Source organism: Hevea brasiliensis, chromosome 18 (assembly GCF_030052815.1).
Source record: "Hevea brasiliensis isolate MT/VB/25A 57/8 chromosome 18, ASM3005281v1, whole genome shotgun sequence".
Lineage (NCBI taxonomy): Eukaryota > Viridiplantae > Streptophyta > Magnoliopsida > Malpighiales > Euphorbiaceae > Hevea > Hevea brasiliensis.
In genome coordinates, this window is record NC_079510.1 from 49,123,186 (window position 1) to 49,149,848 (window position 26,663).

At 32.5% G+C, this 26,663-nt stretch overlaps 3 protein-coding genes across 3 annotated transcripts; 2 read left to right on the forward strand and 1 right to left on the reverse strand.

Moving 5' to 3' along the window:
• Positions 1-34: 34 nt before the first annotated feature.
• Positions 35-6,064, reverse strand: LOC110631528 (MACPF domain-containing protein NSL1). Its single transcript, XM_058140753.1, has 7 exons — positions 5,604-6,064; positions 5,064-5,302; positions 3,191-3,377; positions 2,221-2,304; positions 1,928-2,111; positions 1,233-1,399; positions 35-844 (listed from the first exon to the last, which is right to left on the reverse strand). Exons 1-7 carry the CDS (start codon positions 5,865-5,867, stop codon positions 149-151), a joined length of 1,821 nt encoding a protein of 606 aa, XP_057996736.1. The 5' UTR covers positions 5,868-6,064; the 3' UTR covers positions 35-148.
• A 7,195-nt stretch (positions 6,065-13,259) lies between these two features.
• On the forward strand, positions 13,260-14,178 carry LOC110631511 (ethylene-responsive transcription factor 4-like). The gene has a single exon (XM_021779367.2). The coding sequence runs from the start codon at positions 13,315-13,317 to the stop codon at positions 14,053-14,055; it is 741 nt and encodes a 246-aa protein (XP_021635059.2). The 5' UTR covers positions 13,260-13,314; the 3' UTR covers positions 14,056-14,178.
• Positions 14,179-18,303: 4,125 nt separating this feature from the next.
• LOC110631512 (protein yippee-like At5g53940) lies at positions 18,304-22,395 on the forward strand. The gene is made up of 5 exons (XM_021779368.2): positions 18,304-18,641; positions 19,684-19,727; positions 21,383-21,491; positions 21,863-21,918; positions 22,013-22,395. Exons 1-5 carry the CDS (start codon positions 18,546-18,548, stop codon positions 22,089-22,091), a joined length of 384 nt encoding a protein of 127 aa, XP_021635060.1. The 5' UTR covers positions 18,304-18,545; the 3' UTR covers positions 22,092-22,395.
• Positions 22,396-26,663: the final 4,268 nt, after the last annotated feature.

A 26,663-nucleotide genomic window follows, 5' to 3' on the forward strand; every position in this document is an offset into this window, starting at 1 on the left:
GACTCTTATGCGACGCTGGCTTTTGCTAATAAAAAAAAAAAAATTGGAATCGATTATTTTAAGAAGCTGATTCTGAGCAAATAATGTACACTGGTATCATTTACAACAGAATACAAATTATAGTATATTTGTTGTTGATTGAGCTTTCTCACATCAACATCATCGACTCCTCCGACATTATAGCCAACAATGAATACTTCACTTTGATTGAGATTCTACCACCATCTACACAAAGCTTGGCACCAGTGACCACCCAATATCCAGGCGGGTCTTCTGGACCCCTCACCATTTCCTTTGTGTCCACAAAGTTCAACATTTTTGGCGCCTTTGTCAGCGAGGGTGGACCTCCGGGAAAAACTGCAGAATTCACATCCACTTTCACTGGCTTTTCTGGCGGTGGATTCAGACCAGCACTGAACCTTGTGCTGATCAACATTGAGAAGACCCCTGATTTCCGCGACAAAGTTGAAGGTCCATCCCATTCTGACCTGCGGATCCTTGCTGACGCCACCATTGAGAATCCAAGCCTCAGGAACAGAACTTTCTTCATCCCAATCATCTTAACCTCAAACCAGGCTTTTGTCACAATTGAAGCAGAGTCATCAATGTGGGCTCCATTGTACTGCACTGGGGCAGTGCACACATGAGAAAATATGCTCCAATTGACAGGTTCAAAGTAGCCACGCTCCACAGGTTCTTCAACGGGCTCATATCTATGATCATCTGAGAGTTGGACAATATCGGGAAGAGTAGAGAGATGCTGGAGATGGATAGCCAAATGGTCACTTCTCTTACCTTCCAAGTACAAGCGCATTCCAGTCACTGGCCTATTTCCAGAATCAACCTGCAATGCATGGAATTGCAAACCAAAACGAAGGTAAGAGGTCAGTGAAACCAGAAAGATACCAATTTGTTAAATTCTGAAAAAAGCATATATTTCCAGAGTTTGAACTTAAATAACTAGACAAACATGGCTGGATCTTCTCATATTCGATATAGAGTTAGAGGTTATAAAGATCCTCACATGATAACCTAAATGTTCCTTTTCTTTTCCCTCTTTATTTTTTTTTTTCTGTTTGCTGGAAAAGGGGAGGGGGATGTTAAGAGGTTTTAGCTGTAAACTTTAGGCTTGCAAGGAGTCCTAATTGCACCATTACCTAAAACAATCACAATTGCAAATTGATTTTGATCATAGAACCAGTGGTATTTATGTTATGCAGTACAGGAATTACCTGCATAGTGTTGACGTAAAGCTTAGGGCCCATAAAGGTAAACCGAAGAGATGGGGATGCTTGCTTTCTGCGCTTAAGAGTAAGAGGTAGATCACCATATACTGGAGCCCACTGCCGAGGTAACTGAAACTCTAGAAACTGATGGAGTTCCTCTATGGGTGGCTTGTCTGCAAGATTTCATTAAACATCAAACTAATAGCACCGCAAAATAAAAGATATGGTGAAAGTTATATGCAACAATTTTTTCAGGTCATAATGCATTGGAAATTGGCTAAATCCTAGAAGGAAAAAAATATTCTAAAAGACTATCGTCTCCAAGCACAAATTTATCCAAATATATGAAAGTATTATTTTCTGTAAGATCTGCAACAGTTCATCAACTTTTTAAGCAATTGTTTGTAGCCAAACACAACTGACTAGGCCAAACAACCATAAAACAGCAGTAAGGCTGAATTTTAAGATCTTAGGCCAAGAAGGAGAAGTGTCTAGATGAAACATGCCAGTAAGAATCAAGGACTAGGATTTACCTCCAATCAGTCCAAAGTATCAAAAGTAGTGTCTGTGTGACACATAATATATACTACATTTAGTGTATAACTGGAACTACATTTAATTCATTGAATGCAGGATTGCGCTATGGTTGGATCACCCATGTCATAAATAGAACAAAATAACAGTAGAGAGATTCTACGCACATCGAAGGTAAAGATTCACGGCATGACTTAAAAATCCATTGCCTCTGACACCACTCAAGAGAGAAGTTATAGGCACAAAGGACATGGAGATGACATTTGGTGACTGTGATATAGTTGAGAGCCACTCATAATGACTTTGACCAATATCTACACCTCCCCTTCGAATAGCTATGCTCAATATATCCTGCCAAAATAATAACAATAAATCAATTACAATTCTTAGCCTGATCATCAGATCAGGTTGTGTCCCACTGGACGCATTCAACTGTTGCAATAAATACCCAACAGCTCACCTCATTCTTTAAGGAATTAATGACAGGAAGCCTTACTGAGGTAGCAAATCCATGGAGATCCCATGACACAGAATGTCCATCTTGCTGAAACAACAAATTGAAAATAAATATATACATTCAAAAAGGATTTTCATTATCATTTCTCCACATTAGAATCCATAACTTTATTTTGAAACCACAGATATTATGCAATTATATGCCTAGGTATATTTAATATTAATTTGAAACAATGATTTAAATTTTGAATGCCGACACTGCTCTTATTGCTTTCTCCATTACTTTCATTGAACGATAGCTCATGATAGAGCAAAGAGCATATTCCCAAATTATCTAAGAAGAATTATTATTGATCGTAATCAACTGAGTTCCTTTGATGAGGATGAAAGTTAATTTGTTAAAGAAGAAAAAAGGAGGAACAGAAAATCTCAGGGGAAAAAAAGCTCCAGTTTGAAACTGCTGGTAAAGCTCCTAGAAGATGAATAAAGTGTCTCAACTTACAATTCTACTAGCAGTAACCAAACAAACTTCAATAAAGAAGAGAGACAGACAGTAGGTAATGAGCACAGATTGATAATTGGGATGGGAACCTTCATGTAGATTTAGCATAACACGTAATTGTTCAAAGTATTTGACTTCGGACATATAGTTGTGGTGTTGACACGGGAGCAATTAAGAAAACTGGCTGTGTGCACATATAATCATGAACTGAATAAGCATTTCAAGCTGGCATTTTCTTCCAAGCTGATGATTATTATATTTCCAAATCCTTTTTAGCAGAAAAGAAAAGATTCGAGAGAAGAAGAATAAAGCAGTAGCTAAATGCATGGAGAAACAGAAATTAACACAATGTCTTCTTCATCATCTTTTCCAGGTTAGCATCTTCTCTTCATCATACCTGATCTTTGAGATATGTTACACATCTTATTCCCATTTTACAATTATGGTTATCATAATTTGAGATTCCTCATACCTTTGATTTTCTTGAACGTATAGCAGCATTTTCCTCCTCAGAAAACCTCTCATCAGCTAACTGTGTCAACAATTTCTGTACTTCAGGAGGCTCAACATTTGATTTCTGTAATTGCTTTATGTGAATTACATCTTTACCACCCATATCTACTCCAACAACAATGTGGGTACCATATTTCTCAATGAATCTGAAAAACCACAATATTGAACATTGATGTGAATTGATCTCAGTGGCAAAGCAGTTTATGACTAGCTTCTGCTGAAATTTATTTAAAAGCATAATAACTTTTCATAAATTTTGAGGGGGAAAGGGCGGTGGAAGAGATTGAGATGAAGCAGCCAATTCAGGTTCCAATTTAATAAAAGAAGATTTTGCTTTGTCTGCTTTCATTAACATACTCAGATCATTAAGAAGAGGACATCATATATTCAAACACATTAAGGCCATAGAAAATTACACATTATTTTCTTATATCAGATATATTCATGCGTCTGATTTTTTAGTCTTATTGGCCTATCACCTATGATTGAGGAATATTGATTACTTCAAGAGCTAAGGACTTCTATAATATTTTCACACTATAATATTAACTTCCACAGGTCCACACATCCTTCATTAGATTTTCATGTGAAACATTTGGGCTAGAATTTAAGAAAGGCCATCTAACAAAACTAACTTTAACTTGATCCCTAAGTTGTATTTTAACATCTGATAACTTAAGGATTGTTGGTTGTATGAAATGTTGACGCGTGTTCAAGAGATTTAGGGTAAGTGTGATCGAATGGGTATTTTGCGTTAATAAGACTACTTTGCCACTGCATGATTTTACAATATCCTCTTTTGGGAACACCATGTTGGAACATCATAAGAGCTAAGTAAAAATCTGGTCTTCCAGCTGGGGTTGGACCCCTATTTATAGGATTAGCATACCAATGTTAGTGGGGCATGTGCAATCTCCCTAGTGGGCTGTCCCAATCATCGACATCTTTTCCAGGTCTAATCAGATTGTCTTTAAGATAATGATAGCTCTGACAAGTGTGAGCCGATTGTTCCGGCTCCCAACCGATCATAGTGTCATAAAATATGCTCATCTAGTGGATTTGTTTAGGACGAGTGGCTATATCGACCTACTTACTGGGAAATTCCAGGGCTTATACCAGTCAGAATGATACACAATTCAAATCCAGATGCTTTGTTTTGCCCTTGAATCATATTCCTTATGCCTAATATTGGACGCTTAGTCAATCTCTTAGTTTCATCAGGATACTGTTTATTGCGCTGGCTTGTTGCTCTATTATTCCAAGTACTTTGTCTCGGGTCTTTACTACGACTAGTTTATCCCATGGAAGAAAGGCAGTGCAAGTATCATTTCTTAAGGAATAAATCTGACAGCTTCTTTGCTCTTTGTTACACAAATTGTTCGAGCTTTATTATCTCTAGGGCAGATCAACGGACTACTTTAAAATTCGGGACTGAAGACGAGCTTAGTCCTAGGATAACTGTGTTTCAGATCAGGTTTAAGAGTGGGACTAAGCAAAGGAAATCTGACCCCTTTTATAGCTTACTTGTGTGACACGACATTGACCAATAGTATCTAGCACAAATGATGTTCTTATATGGGCACAAAGGCTTTTAGGATATGGTTTAGTTATTTAAATTGTATATATTTCCGACTGTCATGCATAGTACACGTGTCATTCATTTGGTTCAGGTATGTAAACTTAACTCCAGACACACTAGGGTGTAGGCCATTTGGAACTTTTTGAAGAATTAAATGTACAACTCATTTGTATTTTGCTTGAATGCTTGTTATTCAAATTATATAAGCAAAATTATATGTAAACTTATCAGCTTTGAGCTTTAACGAACTTACTCAGCAAGAGCAGCAGCATCCCATGAAGTAGGCACTTCTTGTTTCAGCTGCTCGGACAATGTTAAATGAGATCTTTCCAACTCAATGTTATACAGCGTTATGAACCAACCATCATAAGCCAGACTTTTCACAGAAGCAGCATCCTTCTGCCAGCAACCCCTGAAGTCGAACATGGCATTGAATAGTCCTGAGGGAATTTTACCTGACAAAGAAAGATCCTGATTCAACTTTTCCGACATCTGCAACAAATTGCATATAGAGCAAGTAAGAGGAAAACAACAAATTACAAAAAGGATCACCCTAATCATTAAATCCCAATAGTAGCAAAAGAAAAGCCATGTTGAGAAAATTAAACAAATGGCAAATGGGTTGTCCTAATCTCAGAAATATTTACAAAAAATCACAATCAGCTCAATCACTGTTATTAAGTATTGAGTTGACTTCACCACACACCAAATACTTCAAAAAAAAAAAAAAGGAAAAGAAACGGCTGCAACTGTTTGATCCCAATTTAGCACTTAAAAAAATCACATCTTTTACCTGATTAAAGGAGAGAACATCGGAGCGGAACCTAGTACGCTCCCCCTTATCACACTTGATTGCAGTGGAAACATGTGTAACAACAACCCCACCAGGAACGACAAGGTTTCGGGTGAGATTCGGGTCAAGCTCAATCAATCTCGACCCGGATGGACCCGGTTTGCAAGCAGACAATCTAACATCATTGGTCAAATCGTAGCCAAACCCAATAACGGAAACGGCCTTCTCGGCGGCAGATTGAGGGTCGAGGCGATGAAAGGCCATCGAGAGCGAGAATGAGTGGGCGGCGATGGAGAGCAGCACCCAGAGTTATTAAGTATTGAAGGGTTGTTTAAGGTTGTAGTTAGCGGTGGAATTGTCAACGAATGGAAGAGAAGACCCATTGAAGTGGTCTTCGGTTTAAAAGAGAGGGAAGCTGTGAAGGGGGCGATTAAAGCTGGCTTTTGGAATTTTTTTTTTATTAAAAAAAAAAATCTAAGAGCAGAAAGTGACATTTTCAGGCGTCCGCTTTCAAATTTTGACTTGTATTGGGTTTTAAATGGGGACGCTAGAACCAAAAATGGCGGCTGCTTTCCAGTCTTCGCCACGTGGCAGCATGTTAGAGAGTTTAGTCAAAGTGCTGAGCTATTCTTCTTCCCCTTGTCGCCGGTATAAAGGCGTTTGCCCGAAGGAGTGAGTGAAACAGACGCTCGGAAATTTTCTTTTTCCTTCTTCCATTTACGCCGTTTGATCTAAGGTCTGGCTAAACGATGTCGGTTTTGTTACTTTGCTTTCTCCTTCCCCTTTTGAGGAGAGACGTTTACATTTTGACCAAATGCAACTGTATGTACTCACGAGGATGATAATTTATACTGTTAAATTCGGAGCGATTGACGGCTGAAACTCACGACGTAGCCTGAGTTTTGATGTTATGTTAAAATATAATATTAAAAAGAAATTTATTAAAAAAAAAAAAAAAACAATTCTGTAGTTTTATGGATTTATCAAGTAAAGTCTCAACAACTTACCATCAGTTAATAAATATAGAAAATCAACTTGCCCGCCGGCGCAATAAATTATAATTTAATTTTTAAAATTTAATAAAATTTATAAATTAATATTTGTATATTAGTAACTGCTTATATATATCCGAAAACAAATGAATCAAGATTTTTTTATATATTTTTTAAGTTAAGTAATTTTATGATAATAAAATAGAAAGTATAATGAAAGTGTAACAAATTTTAAAATTAGATGAATGATTTGAAAAAATTAGCCTTTTTTATTTGGAATTTTCAACTTGACTTGTTTGAACTATGATCAATTTCAAATTGGAACTAAATTAAAATTAAATCAATTCAAATTAAAGTTGGTCTGTTTGATTTTGAGTTAAATAATATTTAAAAAAAAATAATTAAAATCAAAATCAAACTAATATCAAGTGTAACTGTTAAGAGTCAATTCTAATCCTCTAAAATTTTAAACCATAACCATCATAAGTCCAAGAATAAACCAAAAAATGGATCTTTGGCCACCTTTACAATCACATGCAATTTAAATGTATACATAATCATTGAAATTATATTGAAAATATTTTTATTATAAATCACACTTCTTCTGCTCTTGTTTTAAAAAATATTGAATCAAACTGGGAAAATAATAATAATAATAATAATAATAAATAAGAATCCACTTGTGTAATGGTTGTCAACTCATAATTGAATCCGTCGTATTGAAATTAAGGGAACAAGATGCAATTAATATAAATGAATTTCGTAAAATTTTATAAAATTTATTTATTAATCTAAAATTATAATATTTAATTTAATTAATTTCATATAATTTTTTATAATTAAATCAAATTTAATTAAAATTAAAATTTATAAATGAATCTTAAACTTAAATCACATAATTTTTTAGAACTAAATTTAATTTGGCCTGGCCTGTCGCCATTCTCTGCTCCCGCACACTCCATACTCTCGCCGGACAAAATCGCTATCCTCTTTCACTCCATCATATGAAGTGATTTGTATTTTAGTTTTGAGAAAGGAACCTCGTGTTATTTCCTAGCCCATGATATAATGCATTTTATATAGCCCAATTGCAAATTTCACGAATGGCCCATCTTGTTGTGTGGGCCTGGCCCATTTCTTTCCTCTTCACTGCCTGAGTTGATAGCTAGGAGATGGGCTTGACTTCGCACCACACAAGGCAAACCCACCCACCAGATTGCAATATTGCGACTCATGAGATAACCAGTCACCTCAAACCCACATAATTCCATTTTTATGGTTGGAAGTAAGATAACCCTAAACCTATGGACTATTTTCAAGTGCAATAATTATTATTTTATAATTTTTAATAATATTTAATTTATAATTACTTTTCATTGAAAATAAATCATATTTATTATTTTTTATAAATAAAAATTATTATGAATGTTTTTATTAATATTTTACGAAATTAACAATGTGAAATATATATTTTATATTTTTTTAATTAATTAAGTCATAATGGATAATTAACTAAATATTTTCAATTTTAATTTGTTAAATTCTCTTATAATTTCAATTACTATTTTAAAATTAATTAAAATTTTAATTTAATTTAATTCAGTTAATTAATGCACGCCCTTACTTGTCCTTGCACACCTTAGGCCAAATGAGTATTTTGAACTTTGGATTTTTATATGGAAATTTTTTCAGAGAAAAAAAAAAAAAAAAACAGTTTTGTTTAGTATTTTTATTTTGTTATTTACCGTGGGCACTGTTTGGGATTAATTTTTGGAGAATCTCAAACTAATCAATCTCTCTAAAGGTGTTGATGGCTCCATTAGAATTAGAAATCTGGCTCCAACTAATTCTTGCATTTTTTTACTTAGGATTTTCATTATCATTGAAAAAGTGAGAGCAGGTAGGTGTTAGCATCGCCATTGACAAATTCAACGACTGTTTTATGTGAATTTCACGTTTATTAAATTAAGAATTTCACATATTAAATTTACGTATCCCCAGTTGCTTCTACGGCATATTGATTCCATTTGACATTGATTTTTAAAGTATAATATATGTATATTATTTTAAAATATTAACAAAATAATTTAAAATTTTCTTTGTAAGTTAAGCAGCCAGCTCTGAAATTCTTAGTTAATGCAGTTTCATGTATGTAACGAAGAAAACAAGTGAAGTCAGACATGGCATTTTCTTGAAAACGAAAGTAACCGAACAAGACGCGGTTCAATTCAGTAAGCCACACTTTAAACATGACCAAAAGAGGCGTAAAAAGAAAAAGAAAGAATGACTTTTAGCAAGATTAATTCCATGAAAATGATTCAATGTTAGTGTCATTAGCGACAACATACTATTTTAAATGTACGTATAAAGGAGTTCCAGTTTGAACAACTTCTCTTTACACATGGAAAAAAAATAGTTGGAATGAATGTGAATTGATATGCTTCTCAGAGAGTGCAGACCGTCGTATGGAAGGGATCTGAAAATTCTAATCCTGATAGCTTATTTGAAAATCAATATTTAATGCAGGTTTTAATGATTGTTTAGTGGAGAATATTCCTGGAAATACAGTGCACTACTCTCTGTTTCGTCGTCACTAAAAAGTCAAGGGCATGCAAGGTGCCAAAAAAAAAAAAAAAGAAGGACAATTTCAAAACGTTCAATTTCGCGTCCTTTCGCTGAGTAGGGCCATGGCCTGCTGCTCTTGTTTTGAGCTTTTCCACGCAAGTCAGATAATAATTTCTTTTCTTTCTTGCACAACTCTTCTCATCCATAGAGTTCAAACTCATCACCTAACCTGATTAGCACGTTTGATAAGTTTCGATTTTATTAAAATATAATTTAAAATTATTTATTCTAAATATATTATATTATTATTTAATAATATCCAATTCATCAATATTCTTAGCTAGGAAGTGAACAATGAACATCGATGAGGCTAATTTTTGAAATAATTTCTTATTATAAAATTATACACCAACCATATATGAAAAAAAAAATTAAATAAAATAAAATCAACTTGTTTGAATGTTTTTAGAATTTAGGGTATTTGATTTCACATAGAGTATGAAACAAGTCTCCACACAAACTCAAATGGTCAACAAGCTACAGCATACATATATGCATGCAAAATGCATATATTTTTCTGCCTCTACTACTGGCCAAGACTAACAGCCGATCCTTAATTTCATACCATACGCGCTTTCGCATCTTCCTCGTATCTCCATTTTTTTTTTTTCTCTACGCGTTTTTTTTTTTTTTTTTTTGTAAATAAGATTAAAAGAGGTTTTCAATTGGATAATCGCTCTTTATAATTTAAATATAAATTGAAATTTAATTTCTTTATTAATTTAATTTCAATTAAAAATTAAATTTTATACCATTTTAAAAACAATTCTTACATTTGATTGTTGTAGTACCGTTTCCTAATGGCCATTTTTTAGATCTTTCCAAGTCAATGAAGTCAACAAGGACGCGTGGACATTTGGTAGGCTATCTTTATGTCAAGCTTCCGACAATATTAGGTGTATCTTCGGCGGTTGTCCTTCTGGGAAGCATGGCAATTTTTTTTTTTTTTTTTTAATTTTCCCTCCAGTATAACGATTTATTTTTTATTTTTTATTTTTAAATAAAAACACACAATTCAAGCAAACAAATACACTCTTAATAAAATAATAATAATTTTATTTAAACTTATTAATTTTTATAAACTTACACACTCATTTATAATTGATATAAAATTTTAAAAAATTAATTAACTATTCGATAAATTTGTGCTGAGTATTTTTTATTTATTAATATTATTTTTTTAAGTAATAATTGTTAAGCATTACATGTAGAATTGAAATTAATCCCAAGCTTTTTGACTTTCGTTTTTGATATATATCACAACATTTTAATTGTTTTTGTAGAATAAGGCGTGGTTAACGTGAAAATGTAGAGAAGTCAAATTTAAAACCTGATTTTATTCCACAAAATAGGGGACATAGATTTGGGAAATTTTCTTCATAGGCTATCATTTGTGGTCACAAAAAAAAAATTAATGTGCCCTTAATACTATTTCTAGAGATATCTAACTTCACCCACTTACTAACTTCTTTTTGTTCCTATTAATTCCAAGATGAAGCCTTCAAAATTGAAAGTCTTTGTTAGCTAATACCCAATTAAAGCATGACCTAGAGCCAAATTAGGCTTTAGTAATTAGTAAATAGTAAATGCTTCTATTTTAGAGTATTTATAATATAAGATTATGTTTGGTAGAGTGTAATATAAAATAATATAATTAACTATATAATGTAATTAAAATTATAATGTAATATAATTATTATTATTATATTACTAAGAAAAAAATATAATAATAATAATTATTATTATAATCCTCTATTTAGCTGTAAAATAAAAATATAAGTAGATAATTTTTATTTTCATATTTAATTTATTTATAACGTTAATGATAATTGATAATGATTGTAGCGATTGATAGCCGAATGATAATAGTAGTTAAATGATAGTAGTGGCAGCAACAACAATAATTAAATGGTGGTAGCGGCGGTAAAGCGAAGTTATGATATTGGTGATAAAAGGATGGTGATAATGATAATTGTGATAGTAGTTGTGATAGTGGTAATAAAGTGAGAGTAAATAAAAAAAATTAAAAAAAGTTTTATATGTAATAATCACTACATTATTTTAAATATAATTAATTACGTTACGTAATTATTATTTTATTATGTCAATTTTTTTTTATATTATTAAATAACATAATTAAATATCTAATATAATTATTATGCTTTTTTTTTATATTATTAAATAACATAATCAAATATTTAATACAATCGCGACGCTATCAAATATGAACTAAATGAGTTTCATAACTCTTGTATTTAACACATTGGACCTAATATTTAAGCTTTATAATTTTAATTAGAAAATTAAATTAAAATAAATTTAATTAGATTTTTCAATTGTTATGATCGATTATCATCTTTTGAATTTTTTGATTCAATTAACTAATTCAGTAAAAAAAAAAATAAATAAATCGGCTGAACCTGTATGAATGTTAAGTGATGTCGCTTTATGTCCATATATAAAATCTATCTCCGTTTACTATGCAAAGTCTATCAACAAACCAGAGTCTTGTAACCTGGTTTCTTCTTCCCTTCTTTCTCCTTGTTTCTGTCGTTTATGAAGTACAAATCTTTTTCTCCAGCAACAAGATTATTGAGTCAAACGTAGATCATCTTTGAGTGAAATGAGACAAAATTAAATGACCTGTTAATATAATATAATTATTCAAATTAAGATAATTATTTTTTTTTTATAAGTGTTATACGTGAATTTACTTATATAAAAATATAGTAATGCAAAAATTTATAATTTTAAATTTACATTATATTTTCTTAAAAAAACAAAAAAAAGTTTGTATGTGATTTCATTGATTATTTGCTAACCATAGGGATTTTTTTTTAGTTGGCTTTATTTCACTTGCATTGTTAAATTATTAAAAAATTTGGATTGACTTGAAATTTGATTATTGAAAAAGTTGATTCATATAACCAAAAAGAGATCATTCAAATAAAAGAAAGAGTAAATCAATGGAATCAATTTATTCTAATTAATTTCTTTAAAAGTAATTTATTTCAAATATTTGCAAAATTAAATTCAATAACTAGTTTCTTTAAATTCGATTTGAAATCCAACCTACAGATTGTCGCACTCCAACTATCATTGTAATGTTTTTGGCTCACATTTAATGGGGCCTTATTAACGAATTTTCTTACTTTAAAATGCACTTTGAAGTATTCATAAGTCAGGCAGCTCTGTTGCTAATTATGGGCTATGCATTACAACTAAACCAAATTAGCACGTCTTCTTTCCCTTTTTCTTTTTCATATTAGAGAATAACGAAATTCATAAATGGACCTGGTAAAACCTAATTAAGAATGCGAGAGGAAGAGCGTGAAATGTACGGAGCATTCAGGGAAGGTGAGAGAACGAAAGTTGTCGGTTCATATTGACACTGAGTGTCAGAAATCATGTGGTAGCAGACGCTAGGTCTTAAGGATTGGGCATCGAACACGCTTTAGCGGACAATGGACGCGTGACGATTTTTGATTGGCCATGAGCGAACTCTTTCCTGCTGGTCCACACGAGCGGTTCAAAGGGAGAGAGATTGAGGCGCGGGCTTAATAAAAGCCTGTAAAAAGGCGCACATAGATAGAGAAACCAACCAAAGCAGCCTCTCTAATCAAAACCGATCCAAGTCACGCGGCGAGTTAGCAGAATATGCCGACAACTTGTTCAACCATTCTTATTACCACTTCCGCTTTCTTCATCTCTCTCCTCCACGCGCTCCGTTAATTTCCATTCTTGTTTTGTTCACGCGCTAAAGAGAGAGTGCGAAAGAGAGCAACCACACCGCACGCAGTACACTGTGCGCTTACAACCGTAGGATTATTGTTGTGATGATGATATGACCTTTCTCTCTAGACATCCCACGTGCCACGTAATCCTCCATGCTCTATCCCCAGCCGCCCATCTCAGTCAAATCACTCGTTGACTGTACGTCCCTGAATTCAATTCCTCGTCGATTCCTATCCCAACCTCCCACTCTCTATATAAAACCACCTCTTCTCCTTTCCCTTCCTAGCTATCAGCTCCTCTCGTTTCCATTTTAGCTTTACAAAATAGAAACCACCCCTTGTTACCCTTAATTACTTTGCATGGCGCCGAGGGACAAGACGGCGGCCGTTAAACCTGGCGGTAACTGCGGCGCCGGCGCTGCTGCTGGGGCTAAGGAGGTGCATTTTAGGGGAGTGAGGAAGCGGCCTTGGGGCAGATACGCTGCTGAGATCAGGGATCCTGGAAAGAAGAGCCGAGTCTGGCTTGGAACCTTCGACACGGCTGAGGAAGCCGCTCGTGCTTATGACGCCGCCGCCCGCGAATTTCGGGGCGCCAAAGCCAAGACCAACTTCCTGATTGCGAGCGAAAATGTGAACAAGATTGTTATGGCGAACAAGAAGAATGATACTGGCGCTAATAACCAAAGCCCCAGCCCCAGTAGTACTGTGGAGTCGTCTAGCCGGGAAACGCCTGCTTTGATGATGGAATCCTCCTCTCCATTGGATCTTAATCTCTGTCCATCCGCTGCCGTGAGGCTCCCCTTCCAGTCTGTGCCGGCGGTTGGCGGTGCTTTTACGGCACCGGTGATGAATCATCAACATTTGCTTTATTTCGATGCGATGATGAAGAGTCAGTATCAGAGACTGTTGTTTGATCATCAACATCTTAATCATCAGGCGATGTCCACTGCTGGAAATGGTCGTCGTGGTGGTGCGAGTGGAGCTGTCCAGAGTGATTCCGATTCATCCTCCGTTGTTGATTTGAACCAACATGAAGTCAATCCACCACGAAAATCTCTTGATTTCGATCTCAATCTCCCTCCTAAACCAGAAATCCTCTGATTTTTTTTCTTGGCCGGAGATGACCCTTTTTAATAATTCTTTTCCGTTTCTCTTGGAAAATTTCCCCCCTTTTTTTCTCAGATAGGGATTAAAATTAGACTACAAAAAAATCCGCAACACCCCCCCCCCAAAAAAAAAAAAAAAAAAGAGCTTTTTACTGTTATCTATTGGGTTTTTCATACCCTGGATGTGTATACGTAGTAGCGATTCTTCCTTTTTTGCAACAGAGAGTATAATCCCTGTTGTTGATAGCTAGTTACTGTTCTCTATTCGTTACACCATAATTGCAGTTTTAATCAATTGATTAACAAGAATATGTACTTAATTTAGTTCCTCCAGTTTTCGTGATTATTTTATGTTAAAATTAAACCTTTTTCTATTAGTATTTGATAATTAGTTTCGTCGCCGGCCAATATAGCCGGATTGGGTAGGGGAAAATGTCGCCGGTGATGTTTGAGCATTGACAAGGCACACGAGTATAAGGTTGTTCTCTTAAGATTTTGTCCGGAAGCGTACTTGATAGCGATATCACTAACTCTCATACGCGAAGCCACGTGGCTTAAGGCCTTCGTTTGGAGGAATAGGGCTTGTTTGATCGTGCTCCTATCCGGTGGAGCTGTCATTGGAATAAATCTGTATATTTGGGACTACATGACAACAAAAAGTAACCAATGTTCTGTCAAAGAAGTAATTATTATATTTTAATTTTATGAGACTCGAAATAATAATTTGCGTATTGCGCATGATTCACATTTTGTTTTTTTTATGGTCAGAGATAAATTGGAGATAGATAAAATTTAATAACAAAAATGAACACTTGATAATTTTAATAATATTTTTATTTATATATATATTATTTATAATTAATGTAAATTTTTGAAGAATCAATTTTTGAATACATTCACACTCATAAATTTTAATTAGAGTCACATTAGATATTAAGTTTTACCTTTTATTTTCACTCAAAAGTGTTTTTTTTTTTTTGTCAGATATAGATACATCTACATATAATTGGAGAGATTAATTGATATTTTTTTTAATCAAACTCTTATAATAATTTAATATTAAATCTCAATTTTAAAAATAATTTTAATATTATTAAATTAAAATTTATTAATTCTTTAATACTATTTAATTTAATTTTTTTTTATGAAAATGTAATAATCCTAAATAAAATTTTTTTACTACTAATTTATTATTTTTTTATATTATACTGTAAGATCTATGCATATTGTTTAATATGTTTTGTGTAATTAAATTAAAAAAAAATGATTGTCTTTAAGCAACGAAAAGATGATAAAAATCATGAAGGCTTTCATGGAGAGTACCATCTTTTTGACCAAAATCAGAAACTAAGAAAGCAAAATCCTAAGGTGCGTATTTGCTTATCACTTTTTACCCCCCTGTTTGGATATGCGGAAAATAAGGGTGGGAAAATAACTTGCGAAGAATAAGAAAGAATTGATATCTTTTTTTTTTTAGAAAAGAGTAAAAAATAAAGAGAAGAAAGAAAATAAATATTATAATTTTTTTGTTATTTTATCTCTAATTTGAGAGGAAAGTAAAATAAAGTGTAGAAAAAAAAAGTAGCTTTTCACAAAAAATTTATACAATTATCCTTCATACTTAAATTTCTTTTTAAAATATATGAGATTAAATTATAAATTTATCATAATTTTCTTTTCTCTTATTATTTTCAACCCTTTCTATATAATGAAAAATAATTTTATTTTTATTTCTATCTCTTTTATTTTCCTATTATCTAAAAAAAAATAATAATAAAAATATTATTTATTTTTCTCCTTTTATTTTCTTTCCCCTTAAAAGGTTATCCAAACACGGTGTTAGAATGCTAACGTGAGTCACTATTTGCATTTATCATTATTGCCTCAATTTTTAGGTATGTACCTCTTTTGCTTATCAATTAGTAAAAAATTTAATAATGAAAGAAAAAGAGGCGCGTGAGTATGAAGAAGAGAAGAGCGAGTGACTTGGTGAGAGGTAATTTTATGTTGACTGAGCAATTTTCCAAATTCGTGAATGAACTGCACGTGTTATAGAGGGTTACAATTGTGTGAATATTTTAATTATTTTATTTTATTATTTCGGGCTGTCAGAAACGCGAAAAAAATAGAGTTTGGAGGCCCACGTGGCACGGGCGCTGGAAATGGAAATGGGAAAGCTCGGCTGCCGCTTTTGGTGGGTCCCGGTCTTTGGTCGTCGATATCTACGCACAAGATATCGCTCTTCTTTTTCTAAATTAAAATTAATAATTTGGAAGTGGTAATTGATTATTATTTTTTACGATGAGCTATAATTGACCCTACAATGGAGGCCACGGCTCCATAGCTTTTTTAACAAATAAAATTAATAAAAGTTAATATATATATATATATATATATATAAAGTAATTAAATAATAATGAACAATTTAATATCTATAAAATTCAAAACAATGGAGGCTACGGCTCCATAGCTTTTTTAACAAATAAAATTAATAAAAGTTAATATATATATATATATAAAGTAATTAAATAATAATGAACAATTTAATATCTATAAAATTCAAATGTACAATCTTTTTAAGTATCTTAATTTTAATTAATTAATTATTATACAAAGATCTCATTAAAATTAATTTGATAAAATAATTCAGTAAATGAGTCAATATTTTAATTAATAGATGGATAAAAATTCAGTTATATAAAAATTAATTAAATATATCACTTCTTAATATAAATAAATAAATAAAATTAATTAATTAATTAAAATTTAATTATTTAAAATAAAAATTTAACATTTATTAAATTACATTTACATAAATTTTAATATTTTTTTAAAATTTATATAAAAATATTTAAGTAGTACAATGCATGAAAAAATTTTATAAATATTTATGAAATATTAAGTATATATTTTAAAATATATATTAAAATAAAAAATAATTCAATTAATTTTAATTTTAAAAAACTTTTGTGATTACAATAAAAAATATTTTATTAAATAATTAAATCAATCAAATCACATTAGATAATCAATTAATAGATAATATCAGATTAATAGCCTAATGATATATGTTGGATCGTAAATAGAAATTATATAATACGCGTTTGTTTGGAGAAGGATAATGCATGAACCATCAATGACAACTTGGAAAACGCAATGCATATCCCTAGCTCAGAGCAATGATTTTATTTAAAATAATAAAACGTACGGCGCAGAGTAGCCGTGAGGTAAGGCGGCGTGTCCGATAGGGACGGACAGTTTGGGCCGGCGGACCCCGAAATTATATGTTGTGTGTTACTATTTTATATACATGAAATTACCGATTTATTATATAAAATCTCCGACGAAAGGGCGTGCTGGTGTTTTCTAGATGGCAGACTTGCCGACTGAAACGCTGCGTTTCGGGCTTTTTTCTTCTATTTCCTGAGAAATGGGCGCTTTAATTCAAGGCGTTTAGGGCTTCATGGACTCTTAAAAATATTTAAATATAATAAAAAACTAAAAAAAAAAAAGAAGACAAACGCCGAAATCTAAAAGTAATAATCATAATAAAGAAAAAGCTTACGTTGGTGGGGCGGCTGCTGGCTTTGCCGGCTTTTTAAATGGAAAAGTGTCGCCTTGTTGGCTTGACACTGACATCCCTCCTATTCTGTTTCTACGAATATTATATCTAATCGTCGGCGTATTTTAGCACCTGGAAGGCTCAGGCATCCTGCCGCCTCCTTTTCTATCCGTCAATTATTTAATCCCACTGCGTTTTAGTCATAGTAAGCATCGATATTTAAGTTAAGCCGCGATAAGATTTAAGAAATAAACTGTGAGTATTAGGCATTTGATGAGATAAGCGATGAGGTCATTTCCCTTGAAAAAGCACGCATCAAGTCGATTAATATGAAAATTAAATATGCTTAAAGTTTAATTATATTATACTTATCAAAATTAAATACAATTTTAAAAATGACAAAACCTTCATTCAAAATAGTCTATTTGGCATCCATGATTGATTATAATCGAGAATGGGGGCGAGAGTGTGAAGCGTGAATTATGAATATGAGGGAGATAGGTGTAAAACCAGAGGAAGAGAAGGAAGGTGAGACTCAGAGACGAAGGTGACAAAATTAAATTTTATGAATAATAAAAAAAAATGAATTTATAAATAAATAAATAAAATAATAATTCTCTCTATATTAGTTTTATATTCATGAAATTCAGTTGAAAATTTGATAGAAATATGGCGCTAAAAAATTTCTGAGGAATTTTCTTCCTTATATTCCCATCAAGAAAACGTCGTTTAAATATATCATTAAAAGAAAAGGAGAAAAAAATATGGAATCAGATAGAATATTCTGTGGTGGTTAGCCAGTAGCCAGTTGCCATATGGCATTTGTTGATTGTTTAGGCCCTCGGTCGTCTCATTCCTCAAGTAAACTATTGAGTTTGATTTGGGTGGGCATGCGAGGGCACAGGTAGGAGTTGTAGGAACTCATGGGGAGAATTTTTCTGGTGGATTTAGAAGGCAGGTGTTACCGGTGCAGATTCTGTGACACCCCTCTTGCTCTCGCCGACGATGTTCTTTCTCGGGTACTTTAAGCCCTCTCTCCCAATCTTCTTTTCCATTTCTGACTCTTTAATTTTTATCGTTTGTGGTGATAAATAGTGGGACGATCAGGGTTCTCCTTGATAAATGATGAATTTTTTTTAATAATTTTTGTAATTATTTGCGATGGATTAATACCTTGATGGAAGGAGTGGAATAAGTGAAGTCATCATTTAATTTGAATAGGTTTGGTTTTTTAGGGTTTCGCTAAACACTGAATGGGTATTTGTAATTTGGATGCAATTTGTGGCTTGTAAAGAAATGAAAGAGAATGATTTAGTTTTCAGGTTTATGGGTTTGTTGCCAGTGCTTGGGGAGTGGGATTTTCGGGGATGCATGGATTACATTATCGGAGTAATGTATTAAATTTTGTTGTGAAGGTAAGATGGTGTCTTAATCAGTCGTCTACTATATTTCTGAGGTCGTATTGATTTTATATTCAAGACTGTTGAAATTTGGAACGTGCCTTACTAGTGATATGAGGTCCCTAAAAGATGCTAAATAGCATGTGTGGGATGTGTGAACCTTGGGAAATGAGTGCAGCGTTATTTTTTGAAAAGTTCCATAGATCATTTTTTTCCTGCTATTTCCGGCTTTAGGTGGTTGAGGAGAGATCATGTGAAATCATGTCTTCTTCTGGTACATTGTGCTTGTGCTTGGATAGATGCTATGCGCATTTTTGTGTTCATAAATATGGTTTTCTATTTTGTTTCAACTCAAAAACCATCACCAAATGAACCTGAAACCAAATAGCATCCATGTGTTGTCATTGAAGCCTTGACCCAAATAGCATCAATTACGGTCCATTCTCAAATTTGACTAACAATTACATGCATGATAATTACATGTATTATTATAGAGTGATAAAAAAATAAGCTAAAGTTGATATTCTTTTTAATAGGACTGCTAAAATCACATTTGTTTTGGTTGATATTGATATGTTTCTTCTCAATTCTTTTGATTAAATTAATTACATTTCTATTATTTGTGCTTTGCATGTTGACTTTATGGTTTATGATGAATCAGACTTTTAATTGTCGTAAAGGGAGGGCATATCTGTTCAACAATGTGTAAGTTCTACTAACTTTCTTTCAATCTGCACTTTCTTATTTATTAGTTCATTTTTGCATATTCTTCTAGAAGTTTCTGGACAGCTGGCTGAGTGCATGCGTTGGGTTGACTAGGAGGTGGTCAATTTGAACGCATTTGAGGTTTAGGGAGGATCAATTATGCACTTGGGATTGTTTGATCTTAATGATGCTGCTTTGAAAAACTATTCCAGCTAACCTTGCTGAATCCTTCGTTGACATTTAAATGGGGGATTTTGTTAAAAGCCCTTGTAATATCCTCCTCCCAAACCATAATATGTATAGTTATTGGTAATGCTATCCAAACTGTACCCATACTTTATAACATAGTGATTTTGGTATCCGAAACTGTTAATTGAATTAGCTTAGAGCAAATAACCTTTGATGTGTGATATCACTCAGCTTCTAGATGTGTTTGAACTTTTTGGGTGGATTAGGAGAACTGTAATGGCATAATCTGGGCCTGAAAGAAGTCTGCCTTCCTATGAATGAGAGGCTTGTATTTATAGGACTAGGGAACTAATGTTTATTCGACATGTGTAAAGTGTATGCAAGTGGGCTGTCTCAATCACTGACGACTATGTCAAAGTTAATCAAGCTGTTTTACTAGCCATAATTACTCTGACAGTCTTCTGATATGATTGGATGGTTTTATTAATTGGTTAGGACTTACAAACAGTTTGTCCGACTGGTTTGCCTTTCCAAGGAAGATCATCCGATCCCTTCTCGTAATGACGTTTTGATTCAAACTGGTCGACAAAATCATAAAGTACTAAGATTCTTGGCTATCTTTCACACTTATGCTCCCTAAGTTATGATAACCATTCTCCAGGCATATTCTAATTGTTATTTTGTCATTTGGTCAACTGGGTGATATCTTTGTCATCCTCCTTGGGTTTTGCGACAAGTGCATGAGGGTGATAATATTTTCTTTTGGGATTACTCCTGTAACTCTCACAATATTTTGCCAATGCAGTCCGATCGGTTTTGATGGAGCATGACCCGAGAAAGTGTTTTGTTTAATCCAAGTATCGGGCCTAAGTTACTTCTATCTCTCCTGGGCTAAGTATCCGTTATGGTCTTCAGGGTGGTATCTACGTCCCGTTTTAGAGATTATGCACGTATCCTTCATCCATAGATCCACCCTAATTGTAATGTATCAAAATCCATCAAGGTTTGGTCAATGAGCTGGCCTAGGGTTATTTGAGTATCACCTGCTGATGACTCTTTTGATATGGTCTCCGAACCTAGGAACCACTTTGGAGTAAGTCGGCCAGAACATTAGATTTCCACTGGGTTTGAGTGGTATGTCCGACCTCTTTTAGGCCTTACCTTTAACAAGGCCATCTGGTTGGTCAATATTTAAATCCTGATAACTTTTTCTGTAATTATTAGAGAATAGTATGCATTCTTCTTTTTAAATTTTCCACGTGTCATTTATCTTGAGGCCTGTTTTGATCATAATGTATCAATGTGTGTTTGGTTAGTTGTTTTAAAATTTTCCCATATAATGCCAGATCTTGAAGTACCAAAAAGTATGATATCCAAAGGTTCTTCCTTTTTTTTTTACAGTTGTACAATGATGAAATTTAAGCGAATTTCCCAATAGTAAGAATTCAACTTTTCCTGTTCTATAGGGTGAACATAATGGTTGGGGTGGTGGAAGAAAGGTCAATGCTTTCCGGCTTTCATACTGTGGAAGATATATTCTGTTGTTGCTGTGGACAACTGCTTGGGTGGAAATATGTAAAGTTTCTCTGTCTGATCTGTGATTTTGTGTAGTAAATGATGCCATGTTACCTGCTGTTACCACAATTGAAAAGTAATAAAATAACTTGAAATGGAAATTTCTTCTCACTATGACTTGATCTGAAAATTTTTCAAATGATGGATGTAATGAAATTCTTTCTTGATGATAAAATACAATGCTCGGCGACATTTCAAACAGTGGTAGTGGTAAAAGTTTCATTTGAAGTGATCTCAGTTCAGAGTTATAATTTTTCCTTCTTTTAGATCCTTGTCATCCAAACATTCTGCTTTATCTTTCATTTTGTTCGTCCTGAAGTCCAGCATCTTCCTCTAATTTAACATTGTTAAGGGGTCATTATATGGTGTAGGTGGCAGCGCATGACAAAGGCCAAAAGTACAAGGAAGGAAAGTTTGTTCTTGAAAGGTACTAGATTTGGTTTATGCCTTTTTTTTTTTCATTTTGTATCTGAGTTAAGGAGTTATTAGAACTGAAGATATGTGGGAAACGGATTATGCAGATGGAGGATAGCTGGGGAGGTGACTGAGGAATTCAATTTGGATGCTCGACTTGGATCAAGTGATGGTGAGAGTCATTAGGAATTTGATGCAACTTTGTGAAATGAATGGTGAAAAATGACAGCATACAACTTTTAGTTCATAAATAAGAGTTTTAGAAGCTATAAACTAGAGACCTTTTTTAAATCTCTGTAAAAAGCGCTGGTTTGGAGGAGTTGAGGTGTTGCATCTAAGTTTTTGATTATAGGCATATGATGTCCCCTATGCACATCAAACCTTGATTGCTGCATTCAGATGTGAATCCATACAATTATTTGGAATGGATTAAAACCCGGAAATACCAATTTCTTTATTGTTGTAATGATATTTGTTATTGGATACATAATTTCAATGTTGGGTAGTGCTGACTGGTTGGAAAAGCAAGCCAATAACACCAAACTTCCCAAAGTATGAGAAATTATATAATACCTGTTTGATTTCTAGTTTGCATGAACGACAAGGCATTTGCGTATAAACATGTGTATTTCTTTTTTACGATAAAACACTTTTTCTTTTAAAAAATGAAAAATTAAATTTATTAATGTACAAGGAGTGACCGGTGCTGTATATAATTACTAGAAATAAAGATGAGCGGTTTTTGATGGGGCTCACAGTCACAGTTCTGAGGGTGTGCTGTTTTTAAAAGTTTTGGGACCAGTTAAATTTAATAATTGTTACCTGATAGCGAATAGTTAATAATAATTAATTTATATTAAATATTTAATAAAATTATATTTAATTGTTATTATTAATACTTAAAATAAATAATAAGTGTATATATCATATAATTTATTTTATTATTAAAATAAATATAATATTATAATTGTTATATAATATTATTTATTTTATTATTAAATTAAATATATAATTATTAATTTAATATATTATTAAAATAAATATATAATTATTCATTTATTATATTATATCATTTATTTTATTATTGAAATAAAAAAATAATTAAATAACTTTAAAAATGTATTTATAAAATAATAAAGTAATTATTATTGTTGATAAAGAAAAAATTTATAATTAATTTTAAATTCTTAGATGTAAAAAAATGTATTTTTTTATAATAAATAAATATTTTATATTTTATATTATTAATAAAAAATATTTTAACAAAGTTATAATGCGCTAATTAAGATGTTAAAATTATAAATGAAAAATATAAGAGTATTAATAATATTAATTTTTAAGTTAAATGAGAAAGGGATAATATGGTATAAATAAAAAAATAAAATAAAATCAGCTATCAATCGATGAAAAAAACTTTAAAAAGATAGTTGATACAAACTGCAGCTAATGGGTATCATGTCAGTTATTCATCGACTTAACTTTTTTAAGTTTACCAAACACTTTAGTTCACCTGTTTATGTATCTATCAGCTATCAGCTACATTCCACAGGTGAATCCCCTTAATTATATTATGGCCCTCCACAAGTTGACTCTTCAGAAGGGTGTGATTATTATAAATTTAATTTTATGTAAAAAAATAAGTGTAATAATATTTAAATTAAATGTACATTGAAATTTTATGTAGTAATTATTTTAATTATATATGTATATTTTAATTAATTTTATGTAAATTTTAATATAAAACTATCAAAAGCTTCATATTTTACTGAAAAATTAAAAAAAAATAAAATTCTCACTTGTCTTTCAGATTGTTTGGACAGAGGGGTTTTGAAGGTAAAATAAACTAACGCAAGATTTTGCAAGATTTTTAGATTGTTTGGGATGAAAATATGTAGGAGGAATGGTTTCTTTGTGGTTTTTTGGGGGTTGAAAACTCCTCAAATCGTTCAATTTTTTAACCCACTCATTTGATGGATTTAGGGATTAAAGGTTTTTATATTCCTATATTATCCTTTTTTAATTTTTAAAAACTCAAAAGTACACCTTCTTTGTTTTTATATTTAATTGTTTTATAAAAATAATAATTTATAATATTCATATTTAATCTTACTTTCTAATATTTTTATCTAAATAAAATAATATTATTAAACCTTTATTTACTTTATTTTACCTTCCTTTCAAACATAAAATAAATTATTACTTTACCTTATTATGCCATACCATACTTTATTAAATCTTTTTTCACCCCATCCACACAAACCATTAGTTTCATGGGAAAGGGGGCTTTCATATTCATGACTAGGCTGCTTCCATTTTTAACAAATGCCCTCCAACTTCCCTCCTCTCAAGTCTTAATTGCACATGTGATTTATCATATATGCATATTTAGGCTATTTACATAAGGTCTCCATGACTATGAATGATGATACACTGTAGTATATGGTCCCTAACCTAATTGGAACCAACCAACTAAGATTTTTACTTAATAAAAGAAACATCAAAGTTAAATTTTAATTAAAAAAAAAAAGCGTGTTTAATCAGATGAAGTAGGCATGAGCCATTATATCAGCGTTGACTATTTTGGTGGCTCAAGTAATAGCGGGTAAGATTGCGCTACCGTCTTGCCATAATGATATCCATTCTCCCCGCACGGCTAGGTGCAGCTCTTTCTCTCTTCAACTGTTAAACACGTGGTCCACGGTTTTTTCTCTATTACGCGGGCTACCACCAACCACCTTTTTTCAGCCAGCCCATTGTTTCAACGGTTTCCTATCTCCAAAACTTCCCTTAATCCTTCATTAATGATGAGAATCAAGCTACATCCACACCAAAGGATTTCATCCAATGTCCAATTACTAGAGTTAGAGCTAAATCACTTCAGAATTTAATTTGTGAAGTCTTAAGGAGCAAGGATTATAAGCTAGAATGACATGAAAAAAATTGTAAAGGATTAAATTTGGTGAAAATTAAGCTTGAAAGTGACCAGGTGTCATGTGGAGCATTAGGTTACATGGAATAACCTGTGGACATGCATGCACCAGATCCAACCCATGTACATGCATCTTTTCACGCACATGAAGGGTGAAATATGCTGCTGGCACCTTTTTTGAAGGAATATTTTTCGCTGTTATAACTACCTCTCTTTTGGACTTAAATGCCCTTATTGCTGCTGTATTAAGTTTGCTTTTTGTTGGGACATTTTAGTCTTTTGGTAGATTAATTTTTATTTGGACTTAAAGCTCCTTGCAGTTGTTACTAAGGTAGGGATATTTTTGTCTTTAGCTTTAGAGCTAAGAGGCTATAAATACAAGTGTAATGAGAGAGATGGAGGACACACTTTAAATATTAATGAAAGTTTGTTCTGTTCCATTAGTTAGTAAATTGGTTGTTGCCTTTGTTCTTATAAAGCTTATTAACTTCCTGAGATTTCTATCTTGCAAAGTTTAATGTGCATCATATTCTTGGTTTATTCATTCTCCATATGAATTAGGTCAAGAATCCCATTTCTGATACTTTCTTTCAATTACATAGCAATCTAATTGTGTTGGTTTAAAGAATCAAATTCATATATCTTGATTTGGTGCTTTCCATATTGTTTCTTTAATTCTTGAATGTGGGTTTTCAAGTTATCAATTACTTGAGGGTTCACATAAGTTTTGGTATCAGAGCAAAGGGACGTCCAAATAAGGTAAATTCTCTGTTTGCTTCTTCTTCTTCGTGCTTACTCTGTGTTTGTTACCTTTTTCATATTTGCTGTTTGGCTCTAGTTCCATATTTGCTTCTTCTTCTTCATCTTGCACCTGGTTCTTTCTTGCTAAACCTTGTTTTGCTTCCTATTGTGTTTCTGTTATTCACATTTTGTTCATTGTATGCTTGACCGAAATTGGCTCTTGGGGTTTAGTATGATGTGTTTGTTTAAAAATTTGTTTTGTTGAGTTTGTCTAAGGGTTTTGAGCTAATCAAGCTAAAGCCATTATTCTAGCTATCTATTTTGCTTCCTTCATTTTGATATCAAGCATGAAAGGTTGTTTGGGTCATTGAGTTTGACTTACCCATTTGGTCTAAAACTCTACCGGCATTATTTGGGTGTGTTTAAGACGTTGGGTGTCAATTTTGGAGGTTATTTGATATTGTTTGCCTGTTGAACCAAAATTTTGCGGCAGACTCGATCAAATTAGGTTCACATAGCAAATAGACCCAGAAATTTCTAAAAATTTACAGAGTGTTTATACCCCATTTCAATAGTTACCAAATTAAATTTCAGCTTAAAATTCAACCGTTTGTGTGGGGAACTAAAATTTTACAGTAGACACAATTAAATTAAGTTCACATAGCAAATCAGCCCAGAAATTCTTGAAAATTTATAGATTGCTTGTGCCACATTTGAGCTATTCTTAAATTAAATCTCAGCTCAAAATTTAACTGTTTGGGTAGGGAACCAAAATTTTTCGGTAGACCCGATTAAATTTAGTTTACATAGAAAACCTGTTAAGAAAAGCCTAAAATTCTAACAGCAATTAGTTAGTATTGGGTTACATTTGCCTACTCAATTTTAGATCAAAATAAACTCGTTTACTTGGTGATACTAAATTGATGCAATTCTTAGTGTATTGTGTGAACTACTGGTAGTTGTGATAAGTTGGTGGTAAACTTGGATATTTAAGCTTGATATCACTTCTTTAGGTTGTCTATTTTCCAGCTTACTACTCTTTTATTTTGGTGTCCTTTTTCTTGATTCCTTATTGCATTACATTTCCA

Excerpts from the sequence above, each read along its gene's own strand:
- LOC110631511 (XM_021779367.2), top strand. The coding sequence starts at position 13,315 with ATGGCGCCGAGGGACAAGACGGCGGCCGTTAAACCTGGCGGTAACTGC.
- LOC110631528 (XM_058140753.1), bottom strand. The coding sequence starts at position 5,867 with ATGGCCTTTCATCGCCTCGACCCTCAATCTGCCGCCGAGAAGGCCGTT. Across the intron at positions 3,378-5,063 it reads GATGCTGCTGCTCTTGCTGA|ATTCATTGAGAAATATGGTA; the intron begins GTAAGTTCGTTA and ends GTGGTTTTTCAG. Across the intron at positions 2,305-3,190 it reads TACGTTCAAGAAAATCAAAG|CAAGATGGACATTCTGTGTC; the intron begins GTATGAGGAATC and ends TTGTTGTTTCAG.
- LOC110631512 (XM_021779368.2), top strand. The coding sequence starts at position 18,546 with ATGGGGAGAATTTTTCTGGTGGATTTAGAAGGCAGGTGTTACCGGTGC. Across the intron at positions 18,642-19,683 it reads CCGACGATGTTCTTTCTCGG|ACTTTTAATTGTCGTAAAGG; the intron begins GTACTTTAAGCC and ends ATGATGAATCAG. Across the intron at positions 21,492-21,862 it reads AACTGCTTGGGTGGAAATAT|GTGGCAGCGCATGACAAAGG; the intron begins GTAAAGTTTCTC and ends TATATGGTGTAG.